This window comes from Drosophila innubila (genome assembly GCF_004354385.1).
Source record: "Drosophila innubila isolate TH190305 chromosome 3R unlocalized genomic scaffold, UK_Dinn_1.0 2_E_3R, whole genome shotgun sequence".
Lineage (NCBI taxonomy): Eukaryota > Metazoa > Arthropoda > Insecta > Diptera > Drosophilidae > Drosophila > Drosophila innubila.
Window position 1 is genome coordinate 31,719,421 of NW_022995380.1, and position 18,810 is coordinate 31,738,230.

The 18,810-nt window shown below is 34.2% G+C and overlaps 4 protein-coding genes across 5 annotated transcripts; 3 read left to right on the forward strand and 1 right to left on the reverse strand.

The window, feature by feature from the left end:
* The first annotated feature begins 368 nt into the window (after positions 1-368).
* On the forward strand, positions 369-5,502 carry LOC117789546 (homeobox protein rough). The gene is made up of 3 exons (XM_034628577.1): positions 369-792; positions 4,094-4,328; positions 5,121-5,502. Exons 1-3 carry the CDS (start codon positions 369-371, stop codon positions 5,476-5,478), a joined length of 1,017 nt encoding a protein of 338 aa, XP_034484468.1. The 3' UTR covers positions 5,479-5,502.
* On the reverse strand, positions 1,261-6,403 carry LOC117790371 (oxidoreductase-like domain-containing protein 1). Its single transcript, XM_034629807.1, has 3 exons — positions 6,284-6,403; positions 2,052-2,179; positions 1,261-1,680 (listed from the first exon to the last, which is right to left on the reverse strand). Exons 2-3 carry the CDS (start codon positions 2,166-2,168, stop codon positions 1,435-1,437), a joined length of 363 nt encoding a protein of 120 aa, XP_034485698.1. The 5' UTR covers positions 2,169-2,179; positions 6,284-6,403; the 3' UTR covers positions 1,261-1,434.
* An 859-nt stretch (positions 6,404-7,262) lies between these two features.
* On the forward strand, positions 7,263-12,273 carry LOC117791603 (ribonucleoprotein RB97D). 2 transcript variants are annotated; one of them, XM_034631394.1, is made up of 6 exons: positions 7,263-7,452; positions 7,837-8,066; positions 8,147-8,391; positions 8,694-9,443; positions 9,872-10,037; positions 10,794-12,273. In XM_034631394.1, the coding sequence occupies exons 1-5, from the start codon at positions 7,369-7,371 to the stop codon at positions 10,024-10,026; spliced, it is 1,464 nt and encodes a 487-aa protein (XP_034487285.1). In that variant the 5' UTR covers positions 7,263-7,368; the 3' UTR covers positions 10,027-10,037; positions 10,794-12,273. The 2 variants fall into 2 exon arrangements, with proteins under 2 accessions (XP_034487285.1, XP_034487284.1); XM_034631393.1 differs by lacking the exon at positions 10,794-12,273 and having other exon boundaries at positions 9,872-10,173.
* An 849-nt stretch (positions 12,274-13,122) lies between these two features.
* LOC117791604 (SPARC) lies at positions 13,123-18,554 on the forward strand. Its single transcript, XM_034631395.1, has 4 exons — positions 13,123-13,187; positions 16,930-17,127; positions 17,181-17,453; positions 17,751-18,554. Exons 1-4 carry the CDS (start codon positions 13,134-13,136, stop codon positions 18,228-18,230), a joined length of 1,005 nt encoding a protein of 334 aa, XP_034487286.1. The 5' UTR covers positions 13,123-13,133; the 3' UTR covers positions 18,231-18,554.
* Positions 18,555-18,810: the final 256 nt, after the last annotated feature.

Genomic DNA, 18,810 nt, shown 5'->3' on the forward strand with positions numbered 1-18,810 from the left:
GCGATTTACATTAAAAGCTAGCTACTATGTTGAAATGACATATAAGGGGCGGTGCTTATTCTGTTTGCTACCCTCAACGGACACTCAAAAGCGGAAATGAACAAGGGGTTGCACAAAAAACCTGTCAGCCAATGAGGACAAGGCTCCTTTTTTTTATTAACCACAATTTAAAGCGCCTTGTTGAATTGTAATATGCCAGAAAATGATGAAGGTGCCGCTGCTTGACCAATTTCGTCCTTTTGGACAACATCGACGTCGACTTCGGAAGTAACGTTAAGTTCAGTCGCTTCAGGATTATTGAGCTGATTAGTTCAGTCGCTTATTATCATAGATAAATAATAATTAACGATTAAAATCGAGTGCTTAAAATGTTGCATCAAAACCAAACTCCGCCACATCAACATGTGGAAGATATTAAGAAATCTCCGGCAGCTAAACAAACCGTAATCATAACTCCGCAGCGTCCTTCTTCTCCGCGCCAATTCTTTGAGCGTCTTTACGGTCATCTCGAAACGCGTAAAACGACGAGCGATAACGACGGTGACATCGATGTCTGCACTCATGGCGTCTCGACTCCTTATCAAAGTGACGGAGGCAGCGTATCCTCGCCGGATATTTCCATAAGTGATGAACGCGTCTCCCTCATGAGTTGTCCGGCATACGAATTGCATGCACCTCCGGCGGAGTATACCACCTATAGGGCTCTTTCAAATTCCGCAACTTCTCCGACGGCTTTGCCATTTCCGGCTTTTTCTACGGATCCCCACATTACTGCCGGATTTTCGGCATTCTGTGAGTATTTTCTAAATTCCTACCCTAAATCTATATTTTCGAAAACCCTATTGTCCATTTTAAATTTTAACCTAAATACACATTTTACAAATATATTTTATAGCTAAAATTCCAATCCATGTGTGCCTTTTTTCCTATAAAGTTTCTAAATAAAATCTTCAAATATAATAAAAATTATATAAAACAATTTTAATTATCATTTCGCAATTAGTTAAAAGACATATTTATTTTTTGATTTTAAAAACATTATATTTGTAACATATTTTTATGTATAAATATCCCTGAAAGTAATGACAATTTAAGCTTTATTTAAAGAACTTTCTTTAAAAATAAATTTCTTAATTTGAACAATCAGTATATACAATATTTTATCCGAATAACTTATTTTGTAGTTAATGTACTCTGAGTTGCAATTTTAATGTTTTTTTAATCATCAAGATCTTATGAGGATACGTTATCATACACGTATAGTAGCTATAATTTACATAAATTTGTAATAGCTTAACATGAGAAACCTTAGTTTCTATAAATAATGAACGAACGTAATATGAAATAAATTATCAGTTAGATGAAATACTCAGATTTAATTCGATCTGAATTATATATCAACTATTAACTTAAAATTTTGTGCTAGAATTTGAACTATTTCGGTGCTTCCTTTAGTTTTTCTTTTGCTGCTGCTGCTGCTTTTTGTTCTCGGATTAACTTCAAGTTTCGCAGTTCGACGCTCAAGAACATTTTTAAATTAGAATCCGTAATCTTGGATAGCACGATTTCACGTGCTTTTTCGTCATTATCACCCAGTATTTTAGCCAGAGTCTCGGCGTATTTGACCCAGACACAGTTGGCGCATCCAGACATACAACAGGTGGTGGGTTCCGGAGGAATCTGTGACAAAAGCATATCTTTAAGTGTTATAAAGATTTCTAAAACGTTCCTTGAATAGTTAAAGCCATTTAAATTCAGATTAAAATTATTTTTAAAAATTTATTAGCGTTTTTTATACACAGAAAATCACATAAAATGCCTTTATTGAAATTTCTTTAAAGCCTTGATCATAGCTATAAGAAAATACACTGAAAGCACTTTAACACAACTAAACACTCTTAAAATCACCGAAAAGCTTTTAATAAATCTTTAAATTATTGTCAGTATGGTAAAAACTCCTTAAAGTTCATCTGTTAAAAAAGCTCGCCAAAGCTTTTTTATTTTGAGTAATATAATGACAGTAAAAGCTTTATAAAGCTCCCTGAACTCACCTTTATATCTGGTTCTGGTTCCTTTTTGTCCGCCAAATGCCTGGCTGGAAAAGCTGCTGTTAATCGTGTTCTAGAGCAACCCATTTTGAGGCAGCGGAAGCACAGGGAAGCAGGCATTGAACTTCGAACTGTATTGATTCAAAATTTGTCAATTAAACAGTAAAAAAAAGTGTCAACACTTTCACACGCCGACACAAATGCAGGTGCAGGTGAAAATTAAAAAAATTAGTTCCGCAGGAACTTAAAAAAAAGCTCAGCTCGAAAAAAAGCTATTAAATATCATTGAAGTTGGCAGTAAATCATTGAAGAAAAAATATGAAAGACGCAGTCGAAGCAGAAGCAAAAGCGTAATAAGAAAGCAACGAAGGAGAAACAGAATGAGAAAGAGAGAAACGGAGTTAAGAAAAAAATAACAGATATTTAGAATATATTAAAATGCATTCAGCTGTAAAAACTCGCATTTACTTGCGGTATTAACGCTTAAAGGTCGCTCGTGAAGGGTTTTCAAAAATCTAGAATGCACAGTGGTTAAATATATACAGCCTTGTACAGTGGTAATAAATATATCACTTTAAAGTGCGCTGCTCAAAAAAAATGAACATTGTAATTGAGCTCAAACAGGAAACCTAAAAAACACAGAGAGAAGGAGACAGAGACACTTGCGTTCAGTACCCAAAACAACAACACTTGTCATATCGAATTTCACACGTGATTTAAAAAAAAAGGAAAGAAGCAGAACATTTACTTATGTGCATTGTAAGCCAAAGCAGAGCTTAAAGTTGGGAGTTAGTCAGGCAAAGGGTAATCAGGCGCAAACCAGAGATTAGTCCGTCCTCTCTCTTTTTCGTACCCACAACAAAGTGAAAAACTTTACAAATTTTCCACTTTCAAGAGGCAGAATGGGAAAAACAACAATTAGGCGGTAATCAGCATGAGGGAAACAAACAATTACAATAGGCGTGGCTCAAGCATAATGTTCGCTTGGCTAACATTGACGTCACAATCAAATGCAAACAAGAAAACATAACTATTCTTAACATAACGACAACTGTATACCCTAATATCAAGGAATATTATTTTTACAATGTGTTAAATTTAATTAATTTTATTTAATCTATCTAAAGAATTTCAAAATATAAATTTTTTTACGTTGCATTTAGGCTTAACATTTTAAAGCTTTATTGGACTTAAATTCACCAACTCAAAGTGAGTTCAGCACGCAAAATATTAAGAGAATGAAAAATTAACAGGCTAAAGATTTTCACTTCCGATAAATCTTGCCGAAAGTGAAAACCAGAACAGGCCTATTTATATAAAAAACTGTTTGTCCTGACTGACTGACTAATATTTGTGCAGCCCAAACGGTAAGACCTAGGAGGATGAAATTTTGGCACAACATAGCTAAGACAAATTTATCGTGCAGTTTAAAATTTTAAAATCCAATAAGTTAATAAACAATTTTTTGTTTGTTGTAACAGTTTGAAATAGCTTGGCAAGTTTATAACACCCTTAAGGGTAGTGTATAATTATGATGAGCAAAAGAACCACAATAACAATGTCAATGGGAGGATGGCAGACAGCTGTTGGCATTGTTGGAAGTTTCCCGGCTCAGATTGAGCCCAAAAGGGGGAGGATGCGAGCATGTGGGAAGGGAAAGGTAAGGTAAGGGAATGATAATGGGCAGTTGATAAACACGTGTAAAATGCAGTTTAATGTGCGCTATAAACGCGAACAGAAAAAAACGCTTCTAGAGAAAAGAAAAAAGGAAAACACTGGGAAAGGGAGAAGCGGGAGCGTTAGACTGGTTAATTATTTGTTTAACTTGCTTGCACGCAACTGATATGATAACGACGTATTCGTTTTTGAGGACTCAATTTGATGGTTTATTAATGTAAGATTAATTTCGCTCCGACATTTCCATTGTCATGTTTTGCTATTGTTGTCTATTGGTATTAATATAAAACTATTTGTGCTGACTGACGGACCTAGGCGGTTGAAATTTCGGCACAAAATAACTGAGACAATTTGATTTTTAATTTCAGTGGCTCGTCGACGGCGCAAGGAGGGACGACAGAGGCGACAACGCACCACATTTAGCACGGAGCAAACTCTGCGACTGGAGGTCGAGTTCCATCGCAATGAATACATCTCGAGGAGTCGCCGCTTTGAGCTGGCGGAGACATTGCGCTTGACGGAGACACAAATCAAAATTTGGTTTCAGAATCGTCGTGCAAAGGACAAGCGCATTGAAAAGGCACAAATTGATCAGCACTACAGGTAAGTGTCAACTTGGGCAAAAAATTTATACCAAAATTCTAGTTCATTGTAGCATGTGTTTTTGAAAGTATATGTTCCGGATATAATTGTTAAATTAAGACTATAAGCGAATAAATTGGCCGATTCAAGAAAGCATAAAATATTTATTTCAAGTAACGAAATTCATTTACAATTTCGATAAACGAAAAAAAATAGTAATTTAATCAAGAATTTCGTTCACAATTTCGAAAATTCAGATTTTACCGAAAGCTCGGAGCATTGGATATTATTGTACGTGTAGTCAGAGCATCCAACTACTAGAAATCCTGTGAAAAATTAAGATTGTATCTTAATTTACTGTCAAGTTTATTATCCTATTGCTATGCTATTTTCTGCCACTTTTGGTAGCTCTAGCTCTTTTAGGGTCTGAGATCTTCAGAGTTTTAAAATCAAGACTATTCGACTTAATAGTTTTAGCATTTATATAAGGCAACTTTAAGATCAAAAACAAGAAATTCCAAAAAAAAATTTTGGTCTTTTAAGTACAGGGTATATAAGAAAGGAACAACCCCCAGCTTGGTGTTGTGCCTGTTCCAAAATTTGCCACGGAAGTAATTCAAAGAATGTCACAAATTTAATTGATGTACTCACATAAAATTAACACGAAATTAATTTTACGACATTTACGCGCACACAAACCCAATTAGATAGCTACCAAGTAGGGGTTAGGGGGTAGAAAGAGGGTTTTGTAATGGGTTCATTCAAAAACTTGGCTCATTTTTTGATGTAATGCACGATATAATCAATTTGCAGGAACTTTGTCGTGGCCAATGGTTTTATGAGCACTATTATGGGACAAACGAGTTACGCGACGTCACCTGCAGCCCCGGTCAGCAACCCTGGATTACTAGGTACTACCGGGACTATAGGCGTCGGATTGGGCGTGGGCTACTATGGAACGTCAGCGGGTTTGCCGGCTTTGTTGCCAACGCCAGCCTTGGTTAAGGACATCAATTATGCTGACATGGAGGAGCAACAACAGCAGCAGCATCTCAACCATCACCTCAACCACCCACAGGAGGTGCATCCCGAACAGCGGAAACGGGAACGGGAACAGGAGCAACATTGCCGCCCCTTTCTGCCACCGCCGACGCTTATTAATACATGCTAGCGTTTCAGCATTTAACAACTTTCATAGAGCTTTAAATTATTATACTTAAAATTAAATATTTATTATTTTTATGTTAAGCGAAACTCTTAAAAAATAAAATAAATACATAATAAAATCAAAAACAATTATTTTGTAAACAAATTAAATATCAAATATTTTTATGTTAAGCGAAACACCAACAATAAAATATAAATTCGATTAAAATTGCCGTTTCTTTACTTTTTTCAGTCTAAAAATTAAATGCGGAATAATTTATTCAATGACACATGTAACTTGCACACATAAAATTCATCATTTTAAATAAAATAAAAAATATGATATTTATCTAAAAAATTGAATTTTTAATTAATGTGTGACCAGGTTTCGCTTATTTTTTCTGGCCACAGTGCACATTTTGTACAGCTGGTTGGCGAAATCAAATTCGAATCTAATCTGAATCTGTTTTTTTAGGAATATCCAAAATGCACCTGATACCTTTGCATGAAATCCAATTTTCGCAAACATTATAAAAAAAATATTACAATACATAAGGTATTTATTTAACAATTAAAAATCGTTAATTACAAAAAAAAAAAGAAACTGCCTTGAGAAATATGCAACTATGAGTAATGTAATTAAATTAATTTTTGTTTTTGTTGATTTGCAATAAGACGCTAATGCAAATTCCCAAAAAAAAATTTTAACGAGCTTTGTCTTTTTCTGCACGGCATTTAGATTTAAATGCGCCAAAACGGACAGCGCTGACTGCACAAGCATTCATAACAACTGTAGCCACAGTTTACTTCAATGCAATTATTCAACCTACCTGTTATAACTGCATTTGCTGTTTTTGCAGCTGTAGCACCTTTTATTATTTATTTGGCCGAAATGTGAATTTTTATGACTTATTTCGAGAAGAATACATAGTTTGCGCAACAATAACAAGCCAGGAGTACCAAAAAAGTGTATTCTTAAAATGTATCGATTGCAATCATCTTATCGATATCTGCAGTATTTGGGAACGAAATGACACAATTCGCAGTCATTAGTTCCAGTATCTAAATATTGAATTTTGTAATATTTAGGCAATAAATATGGATTTTTAAAGGAAATTTAAAGTTTACAATTATACCCAACTTATACTAGCCGCATCATTGATGATATCGCATAATTTCGATGGTGGCAGAATTTTCCCATATGAAACCTGTGGATAGAAGAAGAGTCACAAGAGTTACAAGTCAGTAATAAATACTCTTGCGATCTCCCTCAGTGAAATCTAAGCATTGCTGTTTCCTGACACTGGTAAGAACCTATGCGGGAACTCCCTCTTGTAGGAGGTTGGCGCCATTTCTAGCAATGATGAAATTAAGCAAAACGAAGATGCTTTTAATTATGGCGTTTGCATTCATTAAAGCATTTGTTAGCCTCCTTCTAATTCGCCGAAACCGTTCCTTCAAAGCCTAAGCGTTATTTCCAAGCTTTCAATTCTTTCGTGTACATATCATTCCCCCTTAACGAGCTCCATAAGTATATTGGTAAAGGCATTGTAATTAAAAAATGCACCGGCTAAGAGATTTTCCCTCATTTTGGATCTATTTCATTTCAGGAAAAAGTGTTGATTTTAATGAATGTTTAAAGTTAGTCAACCAAAGGGAAAATTGAGAGAATTCTGCGTACTATAAAATACTAACTTCAAAATTAAGAAAAATTAAAAACAAGAGTAAAATTTTGCAAAGTACCTTTTTTGAAATATACCTTTTATTTAAGGTAAAAATCTAACCAGATCGCAAAATTTTGCTGGGTGGCAACCTGTGATCCATTGTATCCCTAAATTTTTTCTTCGCGTGCGTGTCTAATACGAGCTGCAGTTTTGCATTACTTTTGTAAATTAAATTGAAACGTGCGCCAAACATGGCTAACACAACTCAAGTTATCAAATTGGAGGATTCTGTTGAGGAAGCGACACCGGAAATATTCGAAATCAAAGACGAAGATGTAAGTTGCAATTGAAATTCAACGATACGCCGCACAGCGCACTCACACTGCCAAAGAAGAAAAACCTAACACACAAACACATGCACGCATTATTGTATACAGTTGGTCAAGCAATTGTTTTTATAAAATAAAAAATACACATATTATTTTGCAAAATAAAATAGCTGGAGCTTAGGTAATTTTTAAAATTAAAAAATTAACATGTGCATGTGTATTTTGTTAAAATAATTATTTGTCAACAGTTGTTGTGTAATTTGTAGTAATGTCAAAATATTTTGATGATCTATAAAGTTGATTAAATCAATTTCCAAGAAAACCAAAATAATCATTTACCGTCCGTGATTCAAAGTTTAAACTCACATCACTAATAATTTGTAACTGCAGGACATTTGTGAGTTGGAGCATTTACGTAAACTGTTCATTGGCGGATTGGCCCCCTACACTACCGAGGAGGGCCTCAAAGTCTTCTACTCACAGTGGGGCAAAGTTGTGGATGTTGTTGTGATGCGAGATGCGGCCACTAAAAGATCGCGTGGCTTTGGTTTTATTACCTATACAAAGTCCGCTATGGTGGATACGGCCCAAGAGAACCGACCTCATATCATCGACGGCAAGTAAGTACAAATGAATAAATAAATAAAACTCATATTTGTTTATCATAAATGTAATTGGTGTCAACCTAACTTTTATCTAGAACTGTCGAGGCAAAGCGCGCATTGCCACGCCCAGAACGTGAAACCCGCGAAACAAATATCTCGGTGAAAAAGTTATTTGTGGGTGGACTGAAGGACAATCACGATGAGGAATGCTTACGCGAATATTTTCTACAATTTGGCAATGTTGTATCGGTTAAGTTGCTAACCGATAAGACCACTGGAAAGCGCAGAGGATTCGCTTTTATTGAGTTTGATGACTACGATGCGGTGGACAAGGCAATACGTAAGTATTCCGCAACCAATTTACACTCGCAGCAAAATGAAAACATTACAAAAGCCATTGTCCGCAACGTTAATCCGCTGTTAGCTAACACTATGTATCTAACATTTTTCCTAAGATTGAATTCAATTTCCAAAACGTTTGTTAACAGCACTGCGCTGTTGTTGATAAAAGAGCATAATGTTAACACACTACGGAACTTAGCGAGAAGTCTAAATCAAATCTTAAATTGTTTTTTAGTATGGGTTTTTTTTCGCGCTCATTTCGCTACGAATCTAATAATTACAATCTGATTCCCTTTGCAGTTCAGCGTCAACACTCAATAAAATACGTGCTCGTGGATGTCAAGAAGTCCATCTACAATCTGGAGAAGAAGGATCGACTGCCACAGGGTCCAGCTGCCAATGGCAACAAGATGCAGATGCAACAGCAGCAGCACCAACAACAACAACCGCCGCCCAAGGCCAATATGCCCTCACCCGGTTACCGTCCTCCAGTGCCGCCGCCACAGCAGATGGCGCCGTATCAGCATCAACCACCGCCACCACCGATGTCCGCACCGCCACCCAACTACAACTATTGGGGACCACCGCCTCCGATGCAACCGTATTACCAACAACCGCCGCCACCGCAGATGAATGCCTGGAATGCCTATCCACCGGCACAGAATGGCTGGAATGCACCACCGCCACCACCGCCAGGTGCACAACAGTGGCATGCCAATCAATGGGGCGGTCCGCCGGCCATACAACCGCCCACACCGTGTGTACCACCTGGTGTGAATCATCATCGCGGTGGTCCACCGCCGCCAGCGGTGGCTAATTGGAATATGCCTGTAGCGGCGGCACCACCAGTGCCCGGTTCCATGCCACTGACACAAGGACCGCCGCCACATCAACCGCCACCGCCACAACAACAACAACAGCAGCAGCAGCCGTTACCACCCAATTTTGGCAGTGGATATCAACAAAATTACGGTGGTGGACCCACCAAACACAACAACATGAATGGCAATCGCATGAATCCCTATGCCGCTGCACCGCCCAGCAGCTATCGTAAGTGAAGGAGTTGTAGCCCAGTACCCAGAAGTTGATATACAGGCTTATAATTTGTGATGATGTCTGTCCGTTAAACCTGCAACTAAATCTTAGAGATGTAGAGCAACCAAAAACAATGTTTCTCGTTTTTATTAGAAATTTAGAATTGAATTTTAAGAACATGAAGAGCGTAGCAAAAGCTATAGAGCTTAAATTTGGCACAAGGAGTGTTTGTTTTTTTTTTGGATAGTTTCTGAAAATTTTATCTTAATCGGCTTAGCAATGATTAGTAAGTGATTTAGTCAGGACAAAAAGTTGTATATGTATAGATTAAGTTATGTCAAATGAACATTTGCAAAAAAAGGGTGCTGGGCATCCAAAAGTCGAGCTGATCGACTGTTTTCTTAATTATTTATTATTGATGCCTTTCACTTGCTTCCCTCTAGATAACGCCCAGCCACCTGCACCTGGTTATGCGCCGTACAATGCCGCCGCTCCGCCGCCAAGTGGCAATGGACCCACCTCAGGTCCAGTGCCAAAAAACGTATCCAATGGCTCGGTGGCCACGGGAGCCAGCGCCAATAGCAAATATCGTCGTTAATTTGAGGAGGGGTAAGTAGTATAGCAAGAAGAGGCTATCAACCACCTCTAATCTGTATCCGTAACCGTATCTATTTCCCCGCCATTTGTCATTGTTGTGGTACGTTTTATGTTCTAGTACAATTAAAACAAAGTTTAAGCTACCAAATACTGACTTTTATGATTCCCCTCCATTTCTCTGTATCTCTCTCTCTCTCTATTTATTTTTAAGAATATCCAAAACGAATTTCGATTAAATACTAAGAATCATAAAATTTGGTAACAAAAATAATTTGGCAACCAAAACTAGGAAGTGTGTTACTTAAATAATAATAATAATTTAGGAATAATGTTATTCCAAAATTCAAATTAGCCAAAACAATTGGGTATGCAAAAATTAGGAAAAGACTAAATTAAATATGTATTATTAAAAATTATTTTTAAAAGTACTGAATATTTATTAAATATTTTTCTATATTTTAATTAATTTTTAAATTTTTTTCTTGGACTATTCATTAAAAATTCTCTAGATCTAGCAAGATCTTGCTACTTCAGAATATAATTAAAAAAGAAAGCAACTTTATGAAATAATTTTAATATAAATAGATTTTTCTTAATTTTTGTGCTCTGAATATATATATTTCTTAGTTTAATTTGCCAATTTTTTTGTTTCGCTAAATTTTATTGTTAGTTTTTTTTATTTTTGGCCTTTATTCGATATTCAATACCATGTTTAAGTATGTCTGCAATTTCAAAGTATACTAATCTTTATAATTCTCTTTAATTTAGATGCCTTTTTGTGTGTGCCTTAAGTGCAACACAAGAGCTCAGATACAAATTCAAGATACAAGATACAGAAACAAGTTACTGTTACGAAAAATAGGCTTGCTGTAAGCTAGGACACACACACACTCGCTTAGTAAACTAAACTTAAATTTTAAACTAAACAAAAAAAACAGGATCTATATTAACAGCGTTGTCTCTCTATAACTATTTATCTAAGACAACTAACTACAGTTTTATAAACACTTTTATAACTTAAGCTCTAATGTTATTTATTGAATGATTGATACCCAACTATGTATGAATTACACGTATAATAAGACATAATATTTAAAGGAATTAATCTTTTGGAATACAACTACAAGTTGTAGAAATTTTTTTTAAATCTTTCATTTCATTTTGAGATTAACTTGCTTTTCTTTTCGAAAAATGTAAGATATTTTTGGTTTATTTAAATACATATTTCTAATATATATTGTAAACTTAAAAGTTACATCAAATTTAGTGCTCTCTATCACTCTCTTTATATATTTTAATATTAAGTTTGGCTAAAATGTAATTCAGATTATAATATTTAATCAAATGGAGACACAATCTAGTGCGAGGTTCACCAACAACACTAATTGTATTTTTGTAAACCAAAAAAATAATCAAATTAATGCTAAAATGATTGCAATACAACAAAAGACAATGTTTCACAGCTTTAGACAGAGCTTATTAAGCTATAGTTATTTGTATTTAGAGCTCTACTACATAGTTATTAGACGCCTTAATATGCTCGTTATCTCATAATTGGGATCAAGTCGAGCGTAATACCAAAATAAAAGATACGTCCACTAAAATATATATAACTTAATCAAATCAAGTGGAAATGTTGGTGAGCAACGCACGGATTCAAATAATATAGTATGTTAAGGAGTTGATATCAAAATTATTGTCAATTTTTTATAAACATAAATATATATATACTTATGTACAGTCTGAAGATATATATATATACACTCTACTCTCAAAAAGGTTTCTCCTCACTGAAACTCACTAAAAAAACTCGATCGTACATATTTTGATGATCATGTATGTAGAGCAATCATTAATAAAATTGAACAGAAAAAAGTAAATGAAAATGAATGAACTAAGGATCTGAAATTATTTATTTGAGAACTAATGTACGAGTACTCTTATTTATTATTGTGTTAAAAATAAACCACGACATGAAACTCTAAGTTTAGCATTAATTTCTAAAAACTATATAATACAAAATTTATAAGCTTAAGTTTTTTGTAGCGCACGCCAAAGGCTTTACAATGATTTTTATAACTAAATTATGTATACAAAAATATGTATTTAAACTACTTAATTCATTAATTACTGTATTAATTATGTATAAAGGGATAACTAAGAGAGCGTCGTCCCTATATTTGCAGCTTAATTTAGCGCTAATAATACAACTACATTTTAATTAAAATAATGCAATTTATGGAGAAAACAAGCAAATATTCAACTATATATTTATTTTTAAATAAATAAATAAATTAAAACCCACACTATGTATCTAAATATTTATTTATGCGAGCTGTCCCATTAAAAATAGCTGACTATTTAAGTAAGTCTTGTTGAACTATGGAAGCATACTAAGTACTACTACTTAAATTACCAGTTAGTTAACAGTTTAGTTAATCGTATCGTATGCCTATCCAGTTGTAGATACAATTTATAGCCTTATAATTATATACAGTTTGTCATGAAACTGTTTTGACAAAGTGCAACAAATTAATCTTGTTTTTTTAATTATAAAAAAAATGTTATACATAATAGAATTTGTTTATTTTTAAGCTTTAATCCAACAAGAATTTTTTAAAATTTTTAAATTTGTCAAAACAGTTACTGGACGCACTGTATATCTCTCAATATCTTGCAGGTAAGTGATTTACCTAATTTTAGGCTCATTTAAAATGTAAGCCTCTGCTTAAGTAACGCTTAATTTATCTTTCTCTTTAAATAAAAATAAAATTATTCAGTATTTTTAAAAGTAAAACTGTTTCTTTTTCAAAAACACATTCTTGAGCACCTAAAGACGACCCAAAGCTGTTGAATCTTCCCACTTTATAGGTAAGTTTAAATGTCAACTTATTTCATTTTTATTATATGTATTTTTATTTTAATTGAGAACCAATAAAGACTTATTATATTTGAGTATGGAAAATGTTGTGTGAGTTTTATTGTAACGAACATGTTTGAAGCCAACAAGTTGAAACGATCCCCAATCCGAACCGATCCGATCCGACAATGCCGACCTATGTATAATCGCCGAAAAATTCTCAACCCAAGCAAACAGTCAATTGTCGGATGCCGTCGCGTTTGGATCGTAATTCAGGGATAATAAATAAAAATAATTCTATTGTGAGTATTATAACGAAATAAATTTATGGACTACCTGTTCCGCTCTATGGGTTAAACCAAAATATGTTGAGGAAATACGAGTGTTTATAGAAAATTGCTTGATCAGCCCATAAATCAAGTTCAATAATCCGCGAATTGAAAGTTAATTGAACTCAATTCAGATGCGTATTGACAATTAAGTTGTGCAAATTTAAAAATTCTTTCGAATCAAACTAACAAAAGTGTCACATTGTTATTTAATGCTCGGTCCATTTGAACGCTACAAGGTTAGATGGGGAACCAGAAGTATCATCATCAAAGTGCAGTTCCGCGAATTCAATGCTGCACTCGAAAAAAAATAATCTGATAGAAATAGTATCTCTTGAAAACCATTGAAGTTCTTCTGCGGAAACTTAAGAAAATACCTGGAATTTAAAATTTAAATCAACACTCAAATTCAAAAGATTAGAAAATAAGTTTTGTAAGTTTTGGAAGGCTTTAAAACAACTAATGGTTTGTATTGAAGTGTATATTTGAGTTTAATTTAACTAAAATTTAGAAATATGATTGTACATAAAAATACTTAATAATTTAATGCTACACTTGGAAAAAAAAGTAACAGATAGGAAAAGTATCTCTCGAAAATCATTGAAGTTCTTTTGCGCAAACTAAAGAAAATTCCTGGAATTTAAAATAATTGAAAATAAATTTTTTTAAATTTTAAATTACTTCAAAATTATTGAAGATTATTAACCGAGTTCCAAATTTGACTATAAGTTCCAGATTTTAAAATTAGAAAAGGTATCTCTTGAAAATCATTAAAGTTTTTCTGCTAAAACTGAAGAAAAAGAATTTTAATTTTAATTAATTAAAAGTAAAGTTGTTAATTTTGGAATGTTTTCAAGTTACCTAAGATTTTGAACCGTGTTCCAAATTTTAATGTTTATTTGATGTAGATTTTATTAATATGTGACTGCGTATCTCAAATTCCTTAAAAATGTTTTTAGTACGCATAATTTTTGGGTCTGTGTAGTTTTCGATTACAATGAATATGGAGATACACACATATAGAATCGCTCTCCAACACAGTCATAACAAATATCTGCATCTATATATGATGCATCACGTCATTCTTTGTCGGGCTTTCGTTATAATTAAACTGCAGCAAACGAAACGCAACAAAACAAGAATGAAAATGAGGCGAGAGTTTCATAAACATGCAGCATCCACTGAAATATTCCTGGAACTTGTTGCAATGCCAAGATGCACATACAGTGAGTCAAGAAAGTATTTTAACATAATCAAAAATTGATGCAATTTCGCTTGCTATTTTACATATTATTTTTATCAAACCTGTCTATGGTTCTTCAAAACGTAAAAAAAAATAAAAATAATTTTTTATTGAAACAATTTTCAAAAATAAAATATGTTGCAATGCTAAGGTATGTATATATATATAAAAATATATCGAAATATCAACAACTCGATTTTCGCGAAAGCGATTTACATGAATTCACATCACTAGTTTTCAACGTTTTTACCAAAAATGAAAATTTAAAAAAAAAAACAAAGGTACGTTTTTGTATTGTCAAAAAACTTTCTCGACCAACTGTATGTGCTCAAATGTGTATACATGGCATACTATATGATGGGTAGGAATTAATGTGCCAGTTTCAGAGCATTTGCCTAGATACTGTATTCAGAAGTATAGCGATTAAGTGTCCCAAAACGGAAGCTCAGGCGACAGATAAGCTCGGGCCAAGCTTAAGTGATAACTGAGAGTCGTTCAGTTGTGCAATATACTATAGATTTTATACTTGTACTGATTGTAATGGAACCAAATGTTAGCCCATAGTTTTAGTTTTAGTTGTACCCCAGCATTAAGGTCAAGTTTTAATCAGCTGTATATAAACTGTATTATGTACTTTTTTTTTACATCTATATTATTTATATATAGCAATGTTTTCAGCAGCTTTGATATTTTGTCATGGCATCATCAACAAAATTTCAACTGCTATAAACTAAAGAACATGTGTTCGACAGGCCCCAAGATGAAGTAGATTGAAATGTGTTTTTGGTGTGGTCCCAAATCAAATGCAAAAGTATGCCAAAAAAAAAGTTTTAAGCATATTCTTATGAGGTATAGGTCGATAACAATAATAATAACACATAATTTTTATACAGAAAGCCCAAAAAATTAGAAAACTAAAGAGAAATAATAACTAAGATAAATAAAAAACAATAATTTCACTAGTTTTATTAAACCTATAGGACTAATTATTAAATTTAACTACTATATTATAATGAAGAAGTACAGTAGAATTTTTATACAGATAAACTTGTAGTTCTTCGACGGTAAGTATTTTTAATTTTACACTTAAAATATGCACTGAAAATGTTTTTCAAATTTGACCGACAACACTAAAGCAGCCAGTGGGCCCTTCACGCTGTGCAAACACTCATTTAAAAGCTTAAGAAGTTTTTTATCAAATATCTTTATTGGTTCAAAAGATATGATTTTCGAACAGCAAAATCAGAGGTTGTCCCACTGTGCGTTGTCTGAAAATGTAAGCTTCCTAGGTCTTACGGTTTGGTCTCTACAATGATCAGTCAGTCAGTGAATCAGGACAAAGAGTTATATATATACATAGATATAATGACCCACAATAATTTTTCACTTATCAAATTACTATAAGTTCTCTTTAGAGCATTTCCACTGCTATTTGTATAATTCAGTTAAGCGATAAATTTTTTTAGGATGCGTCTTAAGATTTCAAGTTGTCAGAGTGTTGTCCATGTTTTTGGTTCACTCTAATTTCTGCCACACACTGTGGCAGCATCGTTTTGCCTATGGCAACAATAACTGTGCATTGTTTACATTGAATCTTGCAACATCCTGTTAAATGACCTTTTGAACTCGTTTGAACACGTTGATTTCACATACAAATATGCATACAACACGCAAACATGCAGAGATATGCTGAGAAATGCGTGGTAAATAAAAATGGGGGTTGCTTACAATTACAGTTACAGCTACAGTTATGACAAGAACGGTCCGTTACACGTGCAGTACAGTACCGTCTCAAGGTATTGATGAAATTGAGAAATTGAGCGCGAAATGCGAAGAAATCGTCAGCTGCGTCTGCTTTGAAAGACAAATGTTAATCTCTTACCCTTTTGACCTTCACCAAATTTTAAGAGAGATTAGAGCGTGACACAAATTTTTAAAGATAGAGCCAAACATAGTACATATAAACCGCTAAAAAAAATAGCTTTCAAAAGTATGTCAATTCGTTCGATTATAATTTTAAATAAAGATATTCTTTTGCAAATTCTGAAACTTCTCAAAAAATTTATAAAACCCCGCTTTTCACTTAAAGGTTTTTATGCTTTTTTCGGAAAAAACTGTTTAAAATGCAGATAAATAAATAAGCTTTTAAAATTTCTCCAAATTAGCCGAAAAATACCTTACGTTTATAAACAAAAGTTGATATTTGAACTAAATTCTTAAAACAGGTAGATTTAACTTGAATCAATTTAAAAAAAATTCTTTTTCGTGAGAAGTTTCTTTAAGATTTTCCAAATTTAATATTATTATCGTTAAAGGATAAAAAAATTTCTTAAGTTGTTAAATAATTGAATTAAAAATAATTCTTCTTGATCTGAAGAAGAAAGTTTTTGAAGTATTTGATTTTTGGGCATACGGGAAATAGGTGTTTATAGAGATAACGCAATTTACTTGCAAATCTTTCATTTTGAACAGTTTCAGTGGAGAAGAATTGGTAGAAAGATGCGTTCAATTTGGCTGCTGCTCTGTTTGGGGCTCCTGGCCGTGTCATCTCAAGTGCACGCTGAGGAGACTAATTTGGAGGATATCCTAGAAGATATTGACTTGGAAGATATTGCCGAGTTTGATGATAACGATGAGGAATATTTGCGTCTGCTCGAGGAGAAGGCCAAGGTGTGTAATCTTTAAATTAATTAAGTGATATTTTGAGTAACTTGTACAACTAGAATCAAGATGTGGATCGGGAGAACGAATTGGCCCAAAAATTGGCGGATGTGCACCATAACATACTGAACCCCGTGGTGGAGATCGATCCCTGTGAGACAATGCACTGTGGTGCCGGTCGCATTTGTCAGCTGAACAAGGAGAAACCCGAGTGTGTCTGCATTCCCGAGTGTCCCGAGGAGTCCGATGCCCGTCGTCATGTCTGCACGAACAAGAACGAGACTTGGCCTTCGGATTGTGCCGTCTACCAGCAACGTTGTTGGTGTGACATCAAGGTATGTAACGGTTTTGATCTTAGCGATGATTCTTAGCGATATTTGTTTAACGGTAAGTATCGATATAATATAAATCGATAGTTTTTGTCGAAAGTAAAAGGAATACTTTTTATATCGACAAGAATATTTTAAAAAATACCAATACCTTTATATCAATGTAAGATTGTTGATAAAATAATATTTTATCAATAGGTAATTTTTGGCATACGTTATGTCTTTTTTCAATATCGATATAACTGTGCGGTACTTACGTGTGCTATTCTTAACTGTTTTTTTAACCTTTGCTTGTTTATTCAGGATCCTGGTTGCCTTGATCCGACTAATGCTCATCTGCACATCGATTACTATGGCGCGTGTCACGAGTCCCGTGTCTGCGATGGCGAGGATCTCAAGGACTTCCCTCGCCGCATGCGCGACTGGCTCTTCAACGTGATGCGGGATCTGGCGGAGCGGGATGAGCTGACGGATCATTACATGCAAATGGAACTGGAGGCGGAAACAAACAATTCACGTCGTTGGGCCAACGCAGCCGTATGGAAATGGTGTGATCTCGATGGGGACACCGATCGCTCCGTCTCCCGTCACGAACTGTTTCCCATTCGTGCTCCTCTGGTCTCTCTGGAACATTGCATTGCTCCGTTCCTCGAGTCGTGCGATTCCAACAAGGATCATCGCATCACATTAATCGAATGGGGCGCCTGCTTGGAACTCGATGCCGAGGATCTTAAGGAGCGTTGTGACGATGTCCAGAATGCGGTTCCACATTTGCTAGGCTAGCCGAAACTTTGATACAGAGCTGGAGTAAAATCGATGCTATCGATATATATTATCGATGTTTTTCAGCTTTACTCTGATACCAATTTGAATATCTAGTAATGTAAATGTACATCAAAATATCGATATATGTTAACTAATTTAATTCGATTTTTTGCTTGCCGATGAATCGAGTGCAATTAATCGAAATTCATAAAAATCTGCTTCCTTGCAATTCAGCACTTCTGTAAAACTACATCGATTAAACGATAACTTTCAACTAATTAAATAGAGTGAAATAAATCGAAAATCAAGAAAAAAAATCTGCCTATTGGAATTCATTTCAAATCTTGTTTCATTTCCTAAATTTCATCGGTTCTAGAAACAATTTCCAATGAGCAGCAATTTAAACAATTACCAAAAATTGTATATAAATAATATGCATAGGGTTGTCGAAATATTATTAATAAGTCGATAGATTTTTCCCATGATATAATTTTGAGCGATATTATTACTGACTATTATATTAATATCGATAATGATATTTTTAATATCGAAATGTTATTGATATTAATATTTTTAAAAATATAAACAGCCCAAAATG